At 49.7% G+C, this 17,745-nt stretch overlaps 1 protein-coding gene across 1 annotated transcript in view; it reads left to right on the top strand.

Moving 5' to 3' along the window:
* The window catches only part of LOC149325858 (neprilysin-1-like), a 105,309-nt gene that overhangs the window by 22,911 nt on the left and 64,653 nt on the right, over positions 1 to 17,745 (top strand). Inside the window, exons 2-3 of the mRNA XM_089562646.1 lie at positions 284 to 436; positions 6,722 to 6,859. Of these exons, the coding sequence (XP_089418772.1) occupies positions 284 to 436; positions 6,722 to 6,859 (291 nt within the window). The remainder of the gene's footprint in view (positions 1 to 283; positions 437 to 6,721; positions 6,860 to 17,745) is intronic.

Genomic DNA, 17,745 nt, shown 5'->3' with positions numbered 1-17,745 from the left:
TTTCAGTGCTCTTTTTGGAAATGTATCTCCCTTCACGCTTGATACATAAAAAGGACCTTAGGTCCCAGACGATAAAAATTCCTACGCACCTGATTCGAAGTGAAATCTGAAGCTTTGTAAATCAAGACAGAAAAGTTATCAACTCTGATTCAACTCTGAACAAATTTTCGAGGCAACTTGTGATTACTTTACTGATGGGAAAGCCACATTTAACGGCTGTCATGCCTTTTTTGTGAATGCAACTTTTAATGATTTAATTCTGCACAATTTTTCGCCCATTCAGGTGTCCACTTCGCCCAAATGTGAGACAGAAGACTGCCGCTTAGCTGGTGAACGCCTCAACGTTTTGCTCAACCAGAGCGTCGACCCTTGCCAGGACTTCTACCAGTACGTATGCGGCACACACAAGGAACACCAGTGGAACACAGTGCAGAAGGTTAGTTGAGCCTGCGTGCAAGGGACACTTTTTTTCCCTATGCATCCTCCCTAGTACAGCCAGTCTGCAAGGGTTGTCAAAGGAGCTGCGGGGGCAGAAGTGATTTGTGAGCAAACATCGCGCCTGTCTGGGTTATTTATCCAGTCGATCCTAGTTGTTGAATGAAGAGTCTTTTCACAATCCTCATCTGGTACGTAGAGTAGGTAGTAAGGAATACGAGTTTAATGAAACGCTGGTGCCGGCAGTCTCGAAAACCAGCCCGCGAACGCACTTTCTGAAGCACGCTTAGTCGAACGGGGCTGATCTCGGTTGCAGACACCGGCGTTCGAGCTGTCCGTTGCAATGCACGCGAGCAGTTGGCGGGGTTGTGCTCTTCACACTTTGCTGTAGTGGACTTGTGGGAGGGAGAGCGCAGCGCACGGAAATGACGATGACGACGAACACAGCCAAGACTGAAATGAAGAGAAAGAAAAGGGGTTAAGCAGGGAGCGATTTCTCTTTGATCCTTCGCAATACTTATCTTTTCATTTGTTGTGTAGCATCATGCTTCGGCGGTGCACCACATAGTCCGTGTGGTAACTACTCAGGACGGCGCACTGTATTTGCTTCCGCTGAAAAAGCGAGGGCTGAACTACGAAGGATAATTTTTCCATTTTAACAATGAACTGCTGCCAGAAGAGTTTAATATGCGCACCTTATTCGCGAGAAACATGACTAGGCTGCGCTATGGATAGGCATCGTGTGGTGTGGGCGACACTGCGCATTAAGCAGTCTTCCGAGGACTGGTGAGACGGAAATTAAGCACTCATGACGTCAGACAGCGAAAAAGAATAAACCTACACGGAGAATGCCGTCATCAGTTTCACGCGGCGAAATGGGTGACGATGAGGTTCAGCAGCGAGAGTAGGCAACGACGCGTGGAAAATCCCGCTGCGCCCGCCTCGATGCGCGCCACTGATCGGGGAAGGAAAGACGCAGGCGTGCGTGTCGGAACCGGAAATGTACTGTGCGTACCCGTGACGTCACCTTTGTCGTCATCACCACAGTCTATATATGGTATGCAGATCCCCGCTCTGACTCCACCCTGGCAGCTGCCCGCGCATGCACGTGACATCATTTATGATATCATCACCACAGTAATGGTGGCAGCAACAGAAGCGCAAGTGGCTTTCGCCTCATCGCAATTCAGTAAGAGCAAAGTGAAGTGAGAATTTTTAAGGCGAGAGCCTTTAATGGCTCATCATTGGTTTGGTTTGGTTTGGTTTGTTGGTTTATGGGGTTTAACGTCCCAAAGCGACTAAGGCTATGAGAGACGCCGTAGTGGAGGGCTCCGGAAATTTCGACCACCTGGGGTTCTTTAACGTGCACTGACATCGCACAGTACACGGGCCTCTAGAATTTCTCCTCCAAAGCAATTCAACCGCCGCGGCCGGGATCGAACCCGCGTCTTTCGGGTCAGCAGCCGAGCACCATAACCACTGAGCCACCGCGGCGGCCAGGCTCATCATTCCGTCCGTCCGTCCGTCCTTCACATTAAGGCTGCCAATCATACCGATAACGTCATCAGTAGTGTTATACACCGTAACCAGAAATCACTGGAATAATTGTGGCATAGTATGTCGTAACCATTATGTAGTTGTTAGTCATTTACTGGTAATTATTCTTTAATTTTTTGTCTGTCATTTATTGAACAAAACACATAAATTATGTGTCAGAATCGGTTGGGCCCATCGCCATAGCTAGTTTGGGCCCATAGTTACGCACACTGGGCATCACAAGTACAAATAGTGGAAATGCATCCCAGACATAGCACAAAAAAGAAAAAGAAACAAACAGAAAATTGGAAACACTACCTTTAATTGCTACATACTGCTAAGAACACATCTTTTTACTTAGTATTCAAAGCTCGTGGATATTTTCCCCTCCAGCGGGGTATCATTCCAAATTTTTGCGCAATAAAACTGCAGTAGTCGCTGACCATAAATGTTGCGTGTTACAGGGAGATTGAAGTGGAGATGGCTAGCATTCCTGGTGTAGCTGGTAAGCATCGTAAAAATATGGATTGTTAGCGGATTGTTGTTCGAAATAATGTTGTGCACTGTACATAATACCTTAACCTAACATAAGCATGAACGGAAGTATTTTAAGTTCTTGATAAAGAGGACAGCTTGGCTGGTGTCTGTTAGAGAATGTCACAATGCGTATCGCCCGTTTTTGAAGGCGTATAATGGGAACCGGGTAGGTTTTAAAGGTAGAGGTAATTAAAGTAATAAAGTTAGAGGTAATTTTAAAGTAGCGGTAATTATAAATTAGTAATTAGTATCATACATATTGACTAGCGAAATAACAATGATTTCGCTGGTCAATATGTGTGAGACCGACTACCAACTAGCCCAACTTAAAGCATTAGTAATTAGTATTTCGTTTGTTAGTGTTTAGTAATTTATTAGTAATTAATCATTTGTTAATAACTGGAACACCACATGGTCGGTGGCAGTCGCGTCGCTCCTTACTGCGCATGCGCTTGGCGCCTTCGTGGCGCCCATCGTGAACAGCACTCAATTAGCAACAGAAGAAGCCCAAGTGGAGCAGAAAGGCTTTCGCCTCGCGCGCTTTAGATTGTCGACGTGCTCTGAGAATTATTGTATTTCGCTCTTGTTGAGGCATTGGTACGGTGGGCTGTATGCGATTCGGCTAACTACCAGGTTTCTGAAGGTGTAGGTTGCGCAAACACGGGACGAAGCAGAAAGAAAAGACACAGAGACACACAAAAGCGCTTGTGTGTGTCTCTGTGTCTTTTCTTTGTGGTTCGTCCCGTGTTTGCGCAACCTACACCTTCACAACATGTACCAATTAGGCCCAGCCGAAGTTTTATTGAAGTACCAGGTTTCTGACTAGTTTCAGTGTGTTCTCTTCACATGTTGCCATGTCGCCTGTTGGTGATGCGGGGCAGCATGCGTGTGGCCTTTAGCGGTGTTGCTTTGAGCAAGGTGAAAGTATAATTACTAATCTGGTGGCTTGAAGCCACATGCCGAAGATTCTTATTGTTGTCTTTGCCGGTATGGGCGTTCCTTCCAGGTAGACCTTCAGTTTTAGGTCCTCAAATCTCTCAACAGAGAGGAAGCTGTCACTTGGAGACAATTACAGACAGGCTCTTGCTCAAACCTGCACATACTAAACAAGACGCGCCTAGATTTATCTCGATTGATCGCATCCAGGCGGAGCGGACTCTACGTTGTTCCAGAATGTTCTACTAATTTTCCACGCTTTATCTCGAAAGCTCGCTATCAGCTTTAAAAAGAGCACGGCTGAGAGAGGCGGGCATTCTGTTTGACGACCGCCGAGCCCGCTTGTTGCTTGCGCCACCGCCCAGTGATTCAGTTCTTTTGCGGGTGCAAGTCAGCCCAAATAAAGAGCTTCGTTTGCAAGTTTGGTGCTGTCTTCCTAACCGCTGGACTGCCGTCACTACAACGTGACATCTGGTGGAGGTGCTGACCTGCTACCCTGCTATGCCCCTCACGATGGAACCTGGCGCACAGCCAACGCCCGTCGTGCTTCGCCAGCCCCGTGATCCACCGACTTTCCGTGGAGAACCACATGAAGATGTGGAAGACTGGCTAGACTTGTACGACCGCGTGGCAGCTCTGAACACCTGGGAGGACAGCGCTAAGCTTCGAAATGTTTATTTTGCATTGGATGGCACTGTGAGAACGTGGTTTGAAAACCACGAATCTTCCCTCACGACCTGGGCGACCTTCAAGAAGCAGCTAGTGGGTATGTTTACCAGCATCGTACGTAAGGAAAGAATGGAGGTCCTGCAGCAGTCAAGAATTCAACGCCCAAACGAGACCGTGACTGCGTATGTGGAACACATGAAACGCTTTTTCAGGCGCGCCAACCCCGACATGGCTGAAGAAAAGAAGCTCTCCTTCCCGATGCGTGGCGTGAAGGAGCAACTTTTCGCCGGCCTGATCCGGAATCCTCCACAAACCGTCGCCGAGTTTGAAGCTGAAGCTTCAACCATCGAAAAGACCCTGGACTCCCGGACCCGGCACTACAACCGACCACTTGAAGTGCTGCCGACAAGCCCCCCATAAGATACCCCTGCAAGCGAGCATAACCTTCGAGATCTAATCCGAGAAATTGTTCACGAAGAACTTCGCCGACTTCTGCCATTCCCAACACAGCCGACGCAGGAGACTCAGGTGGCATCGCTCACGGACATTATCCGTGAATAAGTACATCATGCACTTGGCTCCCCGTCACCAACGACACCAACAGAAACTACAGCCACGACCTACGCCGCAGCACTACGCAGTCCTCCGCCCGAACGAGACCCCCCAAACCCTATTCGACGGGCACCAGCTCTACAAGAACGACGACCCCTAGCTCCCGACCGCCGAACTTACGAGCGATGCGACGGAGCTAAGAAATGCGACCAGTGGAGGACTCCCGACAACCGCCCACTTTGTTTCCATTGTGGCCACGCCGGGCACATACTTCGCCATTGTCCGTACAGACGCATCGGCCTTCGAGGTTTCGCCTTCGTCGCCCCTCGACCGCTCGCCGGCCAGTGACCACGGGAAATCGATGACTACCTGCGCAGGGTGAGTACGCGTCGTCAAACCGTCTTTCCCGCTCCCCGTCACCGTCCACCGCACGTTTTACATCACCGGGCCGCACCTACACCGCGCCTGTCCGAGGAAGGTCCCCTAGCCCCCGTGAGGGAAACTGAACAAAGCAACCTGTGGAGGTCAGGTTGCTTGCCGAGGAAACGACGAAGATCCTCCAGCGACCATGCCGTATGAAGACATCGCACCCACTACGCCGACGCCGCATAGAACAGGCTCGACCACGACGCGAGCCAACTTCAATACGACGCCGCCATCAAGAAAAGCTTCTTCCACACGCCCCATATGATTCACATACCCGACGAAGACGAGACCCGACGCCGAGGACGACATGCAATGCCAGAGCCAGGACATCCGACTTAGAAGTGGTTATCGACGGCCGGAAAGCCACCGCTCTAGTCGACACAGGAGCCGATTATTCAGTGATGAGCCGGCCATTTGAGAAAAGTAACGACCGCTTTGGACGGCCCACAAATTCGCACTACAAGGGGCCACCTCATTACGCCATCAGGACGATGCACAGCGCGAGTGACCCTCAAGGGACATACCCATCCCGCGACCTTCGTAGCACTACGACAATGTTCCCGCGAAGTGATCTTGGGCATGGATTTCCTCAATGAGCATCAGGCGATCATCGACCTGCGATCCAAGCTGATCACACTTTCCGCGGACGAGGCCATCCCGCTGAAGCGTCATCGTCACCGCAGACGCCACGGAAGCGAATAACACAGAGGCCATTTATCGAAGGGAACATGCAGTCAAAAGGCATAAGAAAGAAACTTGGTCCATGTAGGGCATCCCTCTCAGCCGAATGTGTTCATTCCACTCGCGCATTATGCCATCAGCGGTGCGGGCAGGGCAATATAATAATATCGGTCAAACATTAAGGCACAACCCATGGTACATGGGTAATGGTAAGCACTAGGAAACTAAATTTTGTAGGTCCAAGCATTTTTCCTTTAGTCCTTTCAAAATGTTACTCAATATGCGATTCATTTGATTCATTGCACTGCAGCCATCGTTGTTTCCTTGCCACAGGACTGAGGTTGGTTTTTACACAAATTTTGCACGCTCGAAATGAGCTCGTTGTCATCTCCAAATGTTTCCCACGCAGATGCGCCTTCAATCGTACACAGAGAAATCTAGAGGCGCTAAGTCGGAACAGTATGAGGGCTGTGGCACCACTAACCATCTCAGTTCGCCGGTGTTCTGTACTTTGACTGTCATGTGTTCAGTACGCGGTCTTGGCTTCCGTGATACTACTGGATGTCTCGCGTGTAAGTCTAGTGTCTTTTCTCGTAAGATGCGCTGCAGCGTGTCCAAAGAGAAAAGATAGCGTTATTTCGTAATCTTCGTTCCCAGTTCGAGAATGACTGTGAAAATCATCTCTCCTTGATCCCAAAATAATATCGCCATTAATCTGTTGCGTGGCCTCGCAAGTCGCGTCTTCTATTGACGCCGAGACTCAGAACGCTTCTATTCTGTCCATGACTTTGGCTGTCAGGATAAAAATGAAGCAGTCGAGTTTCATCACACGATATCTCACAATTGAAGCACTCACCTGAGTCTCATGCCAGGTTGTACAGCTGTGGCAATCACTGATCACGTTACTGCAGTTGTTCTCGCGAGGTGCGATAACCGTCCCTTTCTGCAGATGCAGAGCGACTTGCGGAGTTGGACGATGGCTGCGCTCTACGCCACGGCGGTGCCGGAACGGAACCAGTCGGCGTGGGAAAAGGCGGCAGGCATGCTACAAGCCTGCGACGGCATTGGACGCAAGGGTGGGACGGAGGTTCGTGCAGGACGCCACCACTTCGCGCTTTCAGGGGACAGCAGAGGACCTGATACCTCGTGAATGTCTACCTCTGCCTAGTACCTACCTACCTAGTACCTCGTAGTAGTAATACGTAGTACCTCGGGAATGTGAATACCTCGTGAAGCACTCGCGAATGTCTTATGTGTCCTTTCTTTATGTCCCTTGTCCGTTTTTGTGCGCTAACTTGTTCAGAAAATGCATCACCAAGTAGCCCGGCAGCTTGCTCTCCCGGACCTAATACTGCTCAGGCCGAACTGGGCCGTGGCACGCTGGCTGGGATGCCGAGACGCGTGGTGTGCGTGCATTTAGGCTCGGTTCACTAGCGTGTTTAAGATTACTGCTGCATGGCCACGGAATGTCGAGAAGCACACAACCAACCTGCAAAGTGTGCATAAAACCATGTGCTCTAGCAGCACGCATGACTAAGCGGCGTCAAAAAAAAAATTTTTTTCAGTGGCTTAGCTCTGGTTAAGCCTGGATATACAAGCCAAAAGCTGCAGTTATGCTTTGTTTGACGTCATGGCCGTCGCAGTTCGCGCACAATGCACTGGGAGCACCACGATAACGGTGTAGGCAAGCGCGTTATACAGCCCTCCTTGCGCATGCGTAGTAACTGGGGAAAACACGCGGCTGCAAGGAAAGGTCAAACGGTGGCGAGGAGGCGAGCGCGCAGTAGTAGCCGCGGTGAGGGGGCGGCGCACATGCGCAGTAGCACACGGCTGCGTCGAAAGGTCAGGCGGCGGAGTCGGCGCGGCGGCGGCTGCGGCCACCTGCGCCGCACGTGACGTCACTCGGTTTCACGCATGCGCAGCTGTGGCAAATCTTGGCTCCGACGGCTCACGCGAAGCGCGGCTGTGGTGCGGGTAGTGAAGCTTTGAGCTTCGAAAGGCGCAACAATACGGTGAGCCGCGTACGAGCAATGAAACCTGTGGGCTTCCTTCTAAGAGCGTCCTTGCGCCACTGGGTGTCCACTTTGGGCGAAAACTAATGAAATCTGCTCAAAGCACCCCTGAGAGAAAGCAGCAGGTATGATCTTTTCACAGAGAGAAACCCTTTCCTACAGCGCCAGCTGCCTTGGTCGCGTTTATGCAGCCTCTCGTTTCTGCCCTTCGGTGCACAAGTTTTTGCTTGTTTCATTTGTTATATGCGACGTAAATTGCAGTTCACTAGTGTTATAGCTGCAGGCGTCCAGCCCGAGCGCTTAGACAATAGACTGGTAGTAAGCTCGCGGTGCAAAGTTTCCTTATGCCTTCTCTTTTAATTCTGACTTGTTAGTAACCCAAGGCATCCCAAATACCCTCGTTGTAAACCTGGCTTTAGCGTTTATGCCCATGGTGTGCGACATAACTAGTAGAGCTCAGCAGAACCTCTTTCTGGGCTAGGTGACCCATGGATTCCATTAACGTGTCCCATCAGCCTGGTTGCCTGTGTGTTTTTTATCTTTACGCAATTCGTTGTCATCGCTAACTCTGAGAGCTGCGGAAAATGGGATCCACTCCAGTCGATTATCCACCGCTACGTGCACTTGCTGCTGGGCTAGTTGGTTTTGGTTCATAATTAAGTAGTTTTTAGGCGCAAAACACAGAAAAGACACACAAGTAGGTGACAGGACGAAGCGCCAACTTCCAACTCACATGCCTGTCACTCACCTAACTCACCAACTGTCACCTACCTATGTGTCTTGTCTGTTTTTTGCGCCTTAAAACTATTTAATTATGATCCACCGCTACCATGACATCTAAAATTAAAGTGTGTGTCGCACCTCTCATCCCTTACTGCATGCACTTTGCTTAACAGTACGGTCGACAAAAAGTCGGCAGAGTTAGCATAGCGACTTATCGCATTAGTCATCGAGAGCTAATCCATGCGCTTAAAGGATTTGTACGACAAAACGGAGCATGCGTGCCGCCCCATGGACTGAAGGGGGCGGCACAGTGCTGCCAGGCTGTAAAAGAGGCCCAAGCTGGCTTCCCAGCCACCGGGCTTGGATAGAATGTGTAACACTCGTGCAGGTGAGCAAAAAATATCGAACATGATTCCGCTCTAACGACTTGGTGCTGCCATGCCCGCGGTTTTGTTGCTTGCTTCTAGTTCTAACATTCTCATCTCCAGAAATTATTATTGTTAGGAGGAGACACGGAATCAAACCTAGGCCTCGACATGTCCCAAATTTTGAAACGACCCAAGGGTATTGATGTTTATATTTAATATATAAAATAGAACTGACAACTGACTATAGAGAGCAAATTAGATGCACTGTCGAAACTTGAAAGCTGGGCAACGTCCTGCCAAGAACAAATTAGCTGTATGAGCACAACGATTGAATGGCTTGAAGGAAGAATAGGTCAGCTTGAATATTATAACAGGAAATCGAGTCTTATCGCTTATGGCACCTCAGAAATTGAAGAGTAAACAAATTATTCTTTTTAAACATCGTGAACAGAGATATTTTCCAAGTTATTTTAGAACGCGACCCCACACCAACACAGAAAATACACAGGTTAGGTAAGCCGGCAGATAAGATAACACGGCCTGTAATCCTAAAGCTTCTAGGCACCAGACATAAGACCGTGATACGCAGGAGAGGAAAGAAAGTAAAGAAAAAAGATTACCTAGTTAGTGAAGACTTTTCTAGGAAATTGCGTGATGCAAGGAAGGAACGGTGGTAAAGTGCTAAGCCGAACCGTGGTAACAAAGAGCGGGTTTATTTGGTGTTTGATAAGTTTGGTGTTTCATAAGGTGAAACAGTGGCTTGGTTTGGGCTAGTTGGTAACAGTTCTTCGAAAACATAGCGCAAAAAGGACGCGGACGACAAAGAAGTGGACGGGACATAGCACCTGTCCCGTCCACTTCTTTGTCGTGCGCGTCCTTTTTGCGCTATGTTTTCAAAGGTTTCATATTAAGGTGTGTAGGATGGGGGTTTATTGCAGGCACTGGGACCTCAGAAGCAGGACGGCAACAGTCCGTGGTCGGCCAAAGCGAACTCACAGCACGCGCAGCGATCCCAATGCCGCCGCAAAGCAGAATGTTCTTCTTCGTCTTTACAATTGCCCCCGGGAAGAAAAGGAGCCAACCTGGCGACTTAGGGCGCAGGCAGGAAGGCTGGATCGTAGAATGGCTTGAGGCGCTGGACGTGAACAGTCTCGCGTCCACGGCGGCGGCGATCAGAAGACGGGTTGAGAGGTTCGACAGTGTAATTAACTGGAGATGTGCGCTCCAGGACACGGTATGGGCCATGGTACTTGGCAAGAAATTTTGTAGACAGTCCCGGAGTATTTGTCGGAATCCAGAGCCACACAAGGGAGCCATTGGGGAAGTTTGGTGTTGCTTGACTGATGTCGTGGCGGGATTTCTCTCTGCACTGGGTGTCAGTCGTGAGAGCACGGGCGATGCGGCGACAGTCTTCGGCGTGCCGGGCGGCTTCAGAAAGAGGTGTATACTCGGAAGCGTCGGTTTGGTATGGCAGAATGGTGTCGATGGTGGCAGAAGGGTGGCGGCCGTAAAGGAGAAAGAAAGGAGAAAAGCCAGTAGTAGACTGCGTTGCGGTATTGTACGCATAGGTTACATACGGAAGTACAAGATCCCAGTTAGACTGGTTTGAAGAGACATACAAAGACAACATATCCCCGAGGGTACGGTTAAAGCGCTCGGTGAGACCGTTGGTTTGCGGATGATATGCAGAGGTGGTGCGATGGATTACACTGCACTTTGTGAGCAGTGCTTTGACAACATCGGACAAGAAGACGCGGCCTCTGTCGCTCAGCAATTCGCGACGGGCGCCGTGACGAAGGATGAATCGGTTTAAAATAAACGAGGCAACTTCTGAAGCTGTGGCAGCCGGAATGGCAGCGGTTTCGGCATATCTTGTCAAATGGTCAACCGCGACGATAGCCCAACGGTTGCCTGCTGAAGTATACGGAAGGGGGCCGTATACATCAATGCCGACGCGGTCAAATGGGCGTGGCGGGCAAGGTAGCGGCTGCAATTCTCCCGCAGAACGATATGGAGGTGGCTTGCGACGTTGACAGGTAAGGCAAGAGCACACGTATTTGAGGATGAACGTGTACATGCCCCGCCAATAATATCGTAGTCGGATGCGATGATAGGTCTTAAACACTCCGACATGACCACACTCCGGGTCAGCGTGAAAATGGGCGCAGACTGCCGAGCGAAGGTGACGGGGAATAACTTGCAACCACTTGCGGCCCTCTGAGCTGTAGTTGCGGCGATAAAGGAAGTTGTCACGAATTGAGAAATGAGAAGCAAGTCGGCGAAGAGCACGTGAAGGCGAAGCACCCGAAGGATTGGTGAGAAAGTCAATAAGGGAAGAGATACACGGGTCGGCACGCTGCGCCGAAGGCATGGCGCTGATGTGAAGCATCGGCGAGGAGGCGTCGAAGGTGGAAAGACTGGAAATATTGGCTGGAAGTGGGCAGCGGGATAGCGCATCGGCGTCTTGATGTTTGCGGCCAGTCCGATACACGACGCGGATGTCGTATTCCTGTAGACAAAGGGCCCATCTCGCGAGGCGACCGGATGGGTCTTTCAGAGACGAAAGCCAGCATAGTGCATGGTGGTCGGTCACAACGTCAAACGGGCGGCCGTAGAGGTAAGAGCGAAACTTGGTAGGGGCCCAAACTATCGCCAGACACACTTTTTCAGTGACCGAGTAGTTAGATTCAGCCTTTGTGATCGTGCGGCTGGCATAGGCAACGACGTATTCGACGAAGCCAGATTTGCGTTGGGCGAGTACGGCGCCTAGTCCTACCCCACTGGCGTCAGTATGGACCTCGGTATAGGTGCGGTCGGGTCAAAATGGCGCAGTATCGGCGGTGCGGTGAGGATACGGCGCAAGGAATCGAAGGCGTCGTCACACACTTGGGACCACTGCGAAAGATCGGAACTGCCGAACAGAAGTTGTGTCAAAGGTGCAGCAATTGAGGCAAAGTTGCGTATAAACCTACGGAAGTAGGAGCACAGACCCAGGAAGCTGCGCAGTTCTTTGATCGAAGTATGTCGAGGGAACGCAGCCACAGCACGAAGTTTAGCCGGGTCCGGACGGACACCGTCCTTGGAAACAACGTGGCCTAAAATGGTAAGTTGGCGGGCTGCAAAATGACACTTCTTTAAGTTGAGCTGAAGGCCGGCGTTAGAGAGGCAGGTCAGAACGTGCTTTAGGCGGGAGAGGTGAGTGCTAAAGTCAGGCGAAAACACGACGATGTCGTCGAGGTAACAGAGGCAGGTCTTCCACTTCAGCCCACGCAGAATGCTATCCATCATCCTTTCAAAGGTGGCAGGAGCATTACAAAGACCGAAAGGCATCACAGTAAATTCATATAGGCCGTCAGAGGTTACAAAGGCTGTTTGGGCCGATCGGCTTCTTTCATGGGTACCTGCCAGTGCCCGGAACGTAAATCTAAGGAAGAAAATCGGGCACCTTGCAAGCAGTCAAGCGCGTCATCGATGCGTGGCAGGGGGTAGACGTCCTTGCGCGTGATCTTGTTAAGGCGGCGGTAGTCTACACAGAAGCGGATGGAGTCATCTTTCTTTTTGACGAGTACAACTGGCGAAGCCCAAGGACTGCTTGAGGGTTGAATGACGCCGCTCTTGAGCATTTGGTCTACTTGATCGTCAATAACTTGACGCTCGGTTGCCGACACACGATAGGGGCGCTGCCGTAGAGGAGCGTGGGCACCTGTTTTGATGTGATGCGTGGCAGTCGACGTTTGGCCCAGTGAGCTGTGATGACAGTCGAAGGAGGCGCGGAACTGGTGGAGCAAGTGGAGAAGCTGCGTGCGCTGCGGCGGAGGAAGATCTGCGTCGATGGAGCGGAGAAACAGTTCTGTAGAAGAAGGAGTTGGTGCAGAAGATGGTGGGCTGAGTGTCGTGAGAATGATGTGCGATGCATCGGCAGTCTCCTCACGGGTTAGAATACATGCGATGGGTTGCACACTGCCGGCACATTCGCCACGGCTCAAAGCACTATGGCAGGAAAACGGGTTACAGACCCACAGTACGGAGAGGCCAGCGGAAATAGTCAATACAACATAAGGCAGGGGAAGACACTTGCGGTGGAGAAAAGTTCGGGCTGGAGTGAAAAGTACAGTGTCATCACGGAGAGGGTCACAAGAGAGGCGCACAAGGACGGAAGAGCATGGAGGCAGGTCGGTGTCTTCGGCGACGAGGGCTTTAACACATGGCGGTGAAGGAGCAGCGTCCGGCAGGAATTGGGGCAGAGAAGAGAACCCGACTTCAGCACGAGCGCAATCGATTACAGCAGCATGGCGAGACAGGAAGTCCCACCCCAAAATAACAGCCTGAGAACAAAATGGCAGGACAACAAACTCTATCGTATATAGGACGTCCTGAATCAAAACTCGTGCTGTGCAAGCTGCTGACGGCTTGATGTGCTCAGCGCTGGCCGTGCGCAGTGAGAGATCGGCAATAGGCGTCTTAACTTTCTTCAGGCGGCGACATAGTTCTGCGTCTATTACTGAAATTGCGGCGCCAGTGTCGACAAGGGCCATGACAGAAATTCACTCGACCGAAACGTCAATAAGGTTCGCAGATGACAGCTGAGGTCTTTGGTCGACGGGGACGCAGTTCTTGCCTCAGGAACTGCGGCATCTGGTTTTCCTCCTGAGAATTATTAGGGCGGCGACGCATTGGAGAGATGGAGCGGCGTCGCGGCGAAGGGGATGGGTAATCGGTAAGCGGTGAACGGTCGGGGGAGAAAGGACGAGTCGACGGACGGGGCTCAGCAGACGCGGAGTACTGACGCGCTGGAGGCCAGTACCCAACAGGCGGTGCCGAAACTGGGAGACGGCGACGACAATAGCGGGCAACGTGCCCAGGCAATCCGCAAGTGTAACAAATAGGCCGGTTATCCGTTGTGTGCCAGGGATCTCGGTCTCGTGAAAATGGTCGCAGATAAGGCGCCGGCGCTTGTATGGGCACTGACATTGTAGGGTACGTGGGTGGCCAAGTTTTTGCGACGACTTCGGCGTAGGTCAGTGGACGGGCGGCAGGTCTTGGGACGACGTTGGCATAATTCAGAGGGGTGGCAACAGTTCTGGGGGTGGCGTCAGCATACGTCAGTGGAGCAGCGGCAGGCGATGGTGAATGGGCGGACGGAAGCGCCTCAGCAACCTGCTCCCGAATAGCATGTTGGAGAGCCGGGGCCAAATAAGGCGGCGCCTGTTGAGGGCTAGGCAGAAGAGAAAGTTGCCGAGCTACCTCTTCACGGATGAAATCTTTGATTTGCTGCAGCATAGAGGTGTTGTCAGCTGCAGGCGCCAGCCCAGAAAGCGATTCAACCTGGGCTTGGTGTTGCCGAGTCAATAACCGCTGTTTGCGCAGCTCCTCGAAGCTCTGGCAGAGTGTGAACTTTTCTTTAACGGTGCGCAAGTCGTGGGCTAATAGCATCTGAAAGGCATCATCATCGACACCTTTCAAGATCTGTTTTATCTTGTCGGCTTCGGACGTCTTCGCATTGACACGTTTGCATAAGTGAATGACTTCTTCTATATAGCTGGTGAAGCTCTCGCCGACGTGCTGCGAGCGTTCACGCAAACGCTGTTCAGCCCGAAGTTTCCGGACAGTGTGGCGACCAAAGACTTAGGCAAGCTTCGTTTTGAAGGCTGCCCATGTTCGGATGTCTCCCTCATGGTTCCGATACCAGAGGTTTAGCGACCCCCGTTAGACAAAAAATTGCGTTCTTCAGCTTCGTATCGTCGTCCCATCTATTGTACAGGCTCACTCGTTCGTATGACGCGAGCCAGTCTTCCACGTCATTCTCATCGGCTCCGCTGAAGATAGCCGGATCTCGCTGGCGAAGGGAGCCGGCGCAGATGAGAGCTGGGCCCGTTTGCACAGATTGATTTTGGGCGTCTTCTGGCATTTCAAGTGTGGGAAGAGTGCGGCTGCGCAGCTCCACGATGGATATTTTTACCCGGCGACTCCACCAAATGTAGGATGGGGGTTTATTGCAGGCACTGGGACCTCAGAAGCAGGACGGCAACAGTCCGTGGTCGGCCAAAGCGAACTCACAGCACGCGCAGCGATCGCAATGCCGCCGCAAAGCAGAATGTTCTTCTTCCTCTTTACAGGTGTTTGATCAGTATAATGGCCCTTATGTATGAGACTACGAAAAGAAAATGATAAAATGACGGCTCAGATAAGCGACGACGCCTCAGTAAACCGGCCCCTGATGCGAAGTCTTGCGCAGTCGCGAAGCTGCTCATGTGCAACATCAGCGATCCATCTGCTTCAGCTTCTTTGTACGCTTATACCCCTGTCACACTAGCAAATTTAATGTCATTCTAATCGAATGACATTAGCATCTAATGTCATTAATCGACTGCTACACGGGAACATGTAATGTCATTAGGTTCGAATGACTTCCGCCAACGAATGAGTTTGGGGAACTCATTCGCATTCGATCTCGAACTGAATGCGTACTCTGAACACCAGATACGCAGCAGAAACAAGCGACGCGAAAAAAATTATGTGCACACTGCGAAACCTAGAAAGTGTATTTATTTAATTCTGCTAAAAGCCGCCGCGGTGGCTCAGCGGCTATGGTGCTCGGCTGCTGACCCAAAAGACGCGGGTTCGATCCCGGCCGCGGCGGCTAGAATTTCTTTGGAGGAGAAATTCTAGAGGCCCGTGTACTGTGCGATGTCAGTGCACGTTAAAGAACCCCAGGTGGTCGAAATTTCCGGAGCCCTCCACTACGGCGTCTCTCATAGCCTGAGTCGCTTTGGGACGTTAAACCCCATAAACTAAACTAACTAATTCTGCTAAAAAAAGTTAATGTTGGTGTGAATCTATTCACACTAGAGGCTGTCGTGGATAGCTATTACTCTCGGTCCCAGCAGCAGCCAACAGCAGCGGCCGAGCATGAAGCAGCATCTTTCCCGCGACCTTCGGTGATTTTGGGTTGCGTGTTTCTTGCTGGTTGGCGTGCCATGTTCGTTAAGTTCGAAAGCGCTTAAAGACGTAACTGAGCAGTTCACCTTTTGGAAGTCATTTCCATGGTCCGCGCGTGTCCGCGCGCCACCATGTCAGCCATTTTGTTTGTTTACATTTATTGGATTTGTGGTTGACTTAAAAAAGTCGGCAGATGTATGCGTGAGTTTGCCATCCTTGCTACTGCTTGACGCCGAGGTTGATTATCTTCAAAGAACACTAAACCATGATAACAGATAGATTCGTTGTGATTTAACGCGTGTTCTTGCTTGTAACCCTTGTAACCATGTTATGACTGTGCATGTAACCATAGGTTTCGTCTATATATTTTTTGTGCTTTTAATAAACTTTGTCAGTTGTTAGTGAGCACTTGTGTTGTTGTCACTCTGTCTCTGTCCCTGTCCCTGTGGTGCCACACCAGTATGAATTCGTACCAACTCGCCCAATTTTCAACCCTTTTGACTTTTTACTTGGCTTGGCTTTTAATGGCTGAAGGGGTGCAGAATGGCCGAAAATAATTTTATTGAGCTTATAATATTGCACACAAATGTTCTCACCCGCTTTTGAAACACTGCACATTTTCAAACATCTTTTATGCGCGCTGATGTCTTTCAGTTGTACTACTTTTTTTTTTCACTGATCGTCAATCCCATCATTTTCGAATGACATTATTTTTTTCCGTGTAGCACCGAAAGAGACCAAGTGACATTCGATGCATCGAATGCCATTAGGTTCGAATGAAATTAATATTGCTAGTGTGACAGGAGTATTACACAGATAGATTGTTATGCCTTAGTAACGCGATGAAATGTAGTAAAACATTCTTTAGAATAGGTTATATCAACGCACGCAGCGTTAATATAACCTATTTCTTGCAAATAAGAAAGATTCACTTAACACTAAACTGCTGGAGTATGACCTGCACATAACACTCCTCACAGAAACTTGGCTACACTAAGACCTAGCCGATGACCTATATTTCCTCCTCATTACAATGTTATTAAGGCGAAAGCCTTTAATGCCTCTTACTGTCGTTAGCAGCCGTGTCGGCAGATTTCTCCGCGTTCCGGCGTTTCGCGCAGACGCTACCACTCCGCCACCAATGCTGAAGGTTTGAGCATGAATAAAGGCGCATCCAGTGAATGCATGGGTTTCATAAATAAAATAAAAGGAATAAAAATATAAAAATAAAAAATAAAAACAGTAAGAAAGAAACATAATAAAAATATGAAAAGTAAAAATAAAAACACTAAATATAACAAAAACAAAATAAAATAAAATGACGAAATGAAATATGAAAAATAAAAATAAATAAAACCAGACAGTGCGCCAGGGAACGCTTTTGCCTTGCAGCACTTTAGAGAGCCAAAGTTCCCTCTGAATTTTAGTAAGGAAAGAAGCTCTAGGAGGTAGTAGCGTAGCCGTTCTTTCACAAGACTCAGTAGAATGCGTCCTCGTACACGGCCTTCTTGACGTTGAATGCCTTTGCATGAAACTTTCTTGCTGCGGCCATTGCTTTGTACGCATTCTACAGACCACCGGCTGCTAGACCGTACCAACTTATTAAACTGCAGGTTTAATAGGTCTCACTTTCAAAATAAAAAATTAGAGATCACTGAGCATTTTTGTTTGTTAATTTAACTACTGAATTAGCACATTTATCTTATGTTTTAATGAAAGATCAATTTATTTCCTCTGATTATACCTTCTTTTATCTCAATCAACCGTTCATTTTTCAAATTTGGTGCCATGGTTCCCTTCACATCCACTTAATATATCCCCGTCCAGACTATTAAACCGTCCAATGTTTTTTTTTGCTGAAATTTATTACTTAATTATTCTACGTCAGTAAACTTTATGTTCAATTAATTATCACTCATCAAATACATTTC

Source organism: Amblyomma mixtum, chromosome 10 (assembly GCF_055824585.1).
Source record: "Amblyomma mixtum isolate Tamu chromosome 10, ASM5582458v1, whole genome shotgun sequence".
Taxonomy (NCBI): Eukaryota; Metazoa; Arthropoda; class Arachnida; order Ixodida; family Ixodidae; genus Amblyomma; species Amblyomma mixtum.
This window is presented reverse-complemented; position numbering and strand designations above follow the sequence as displayed.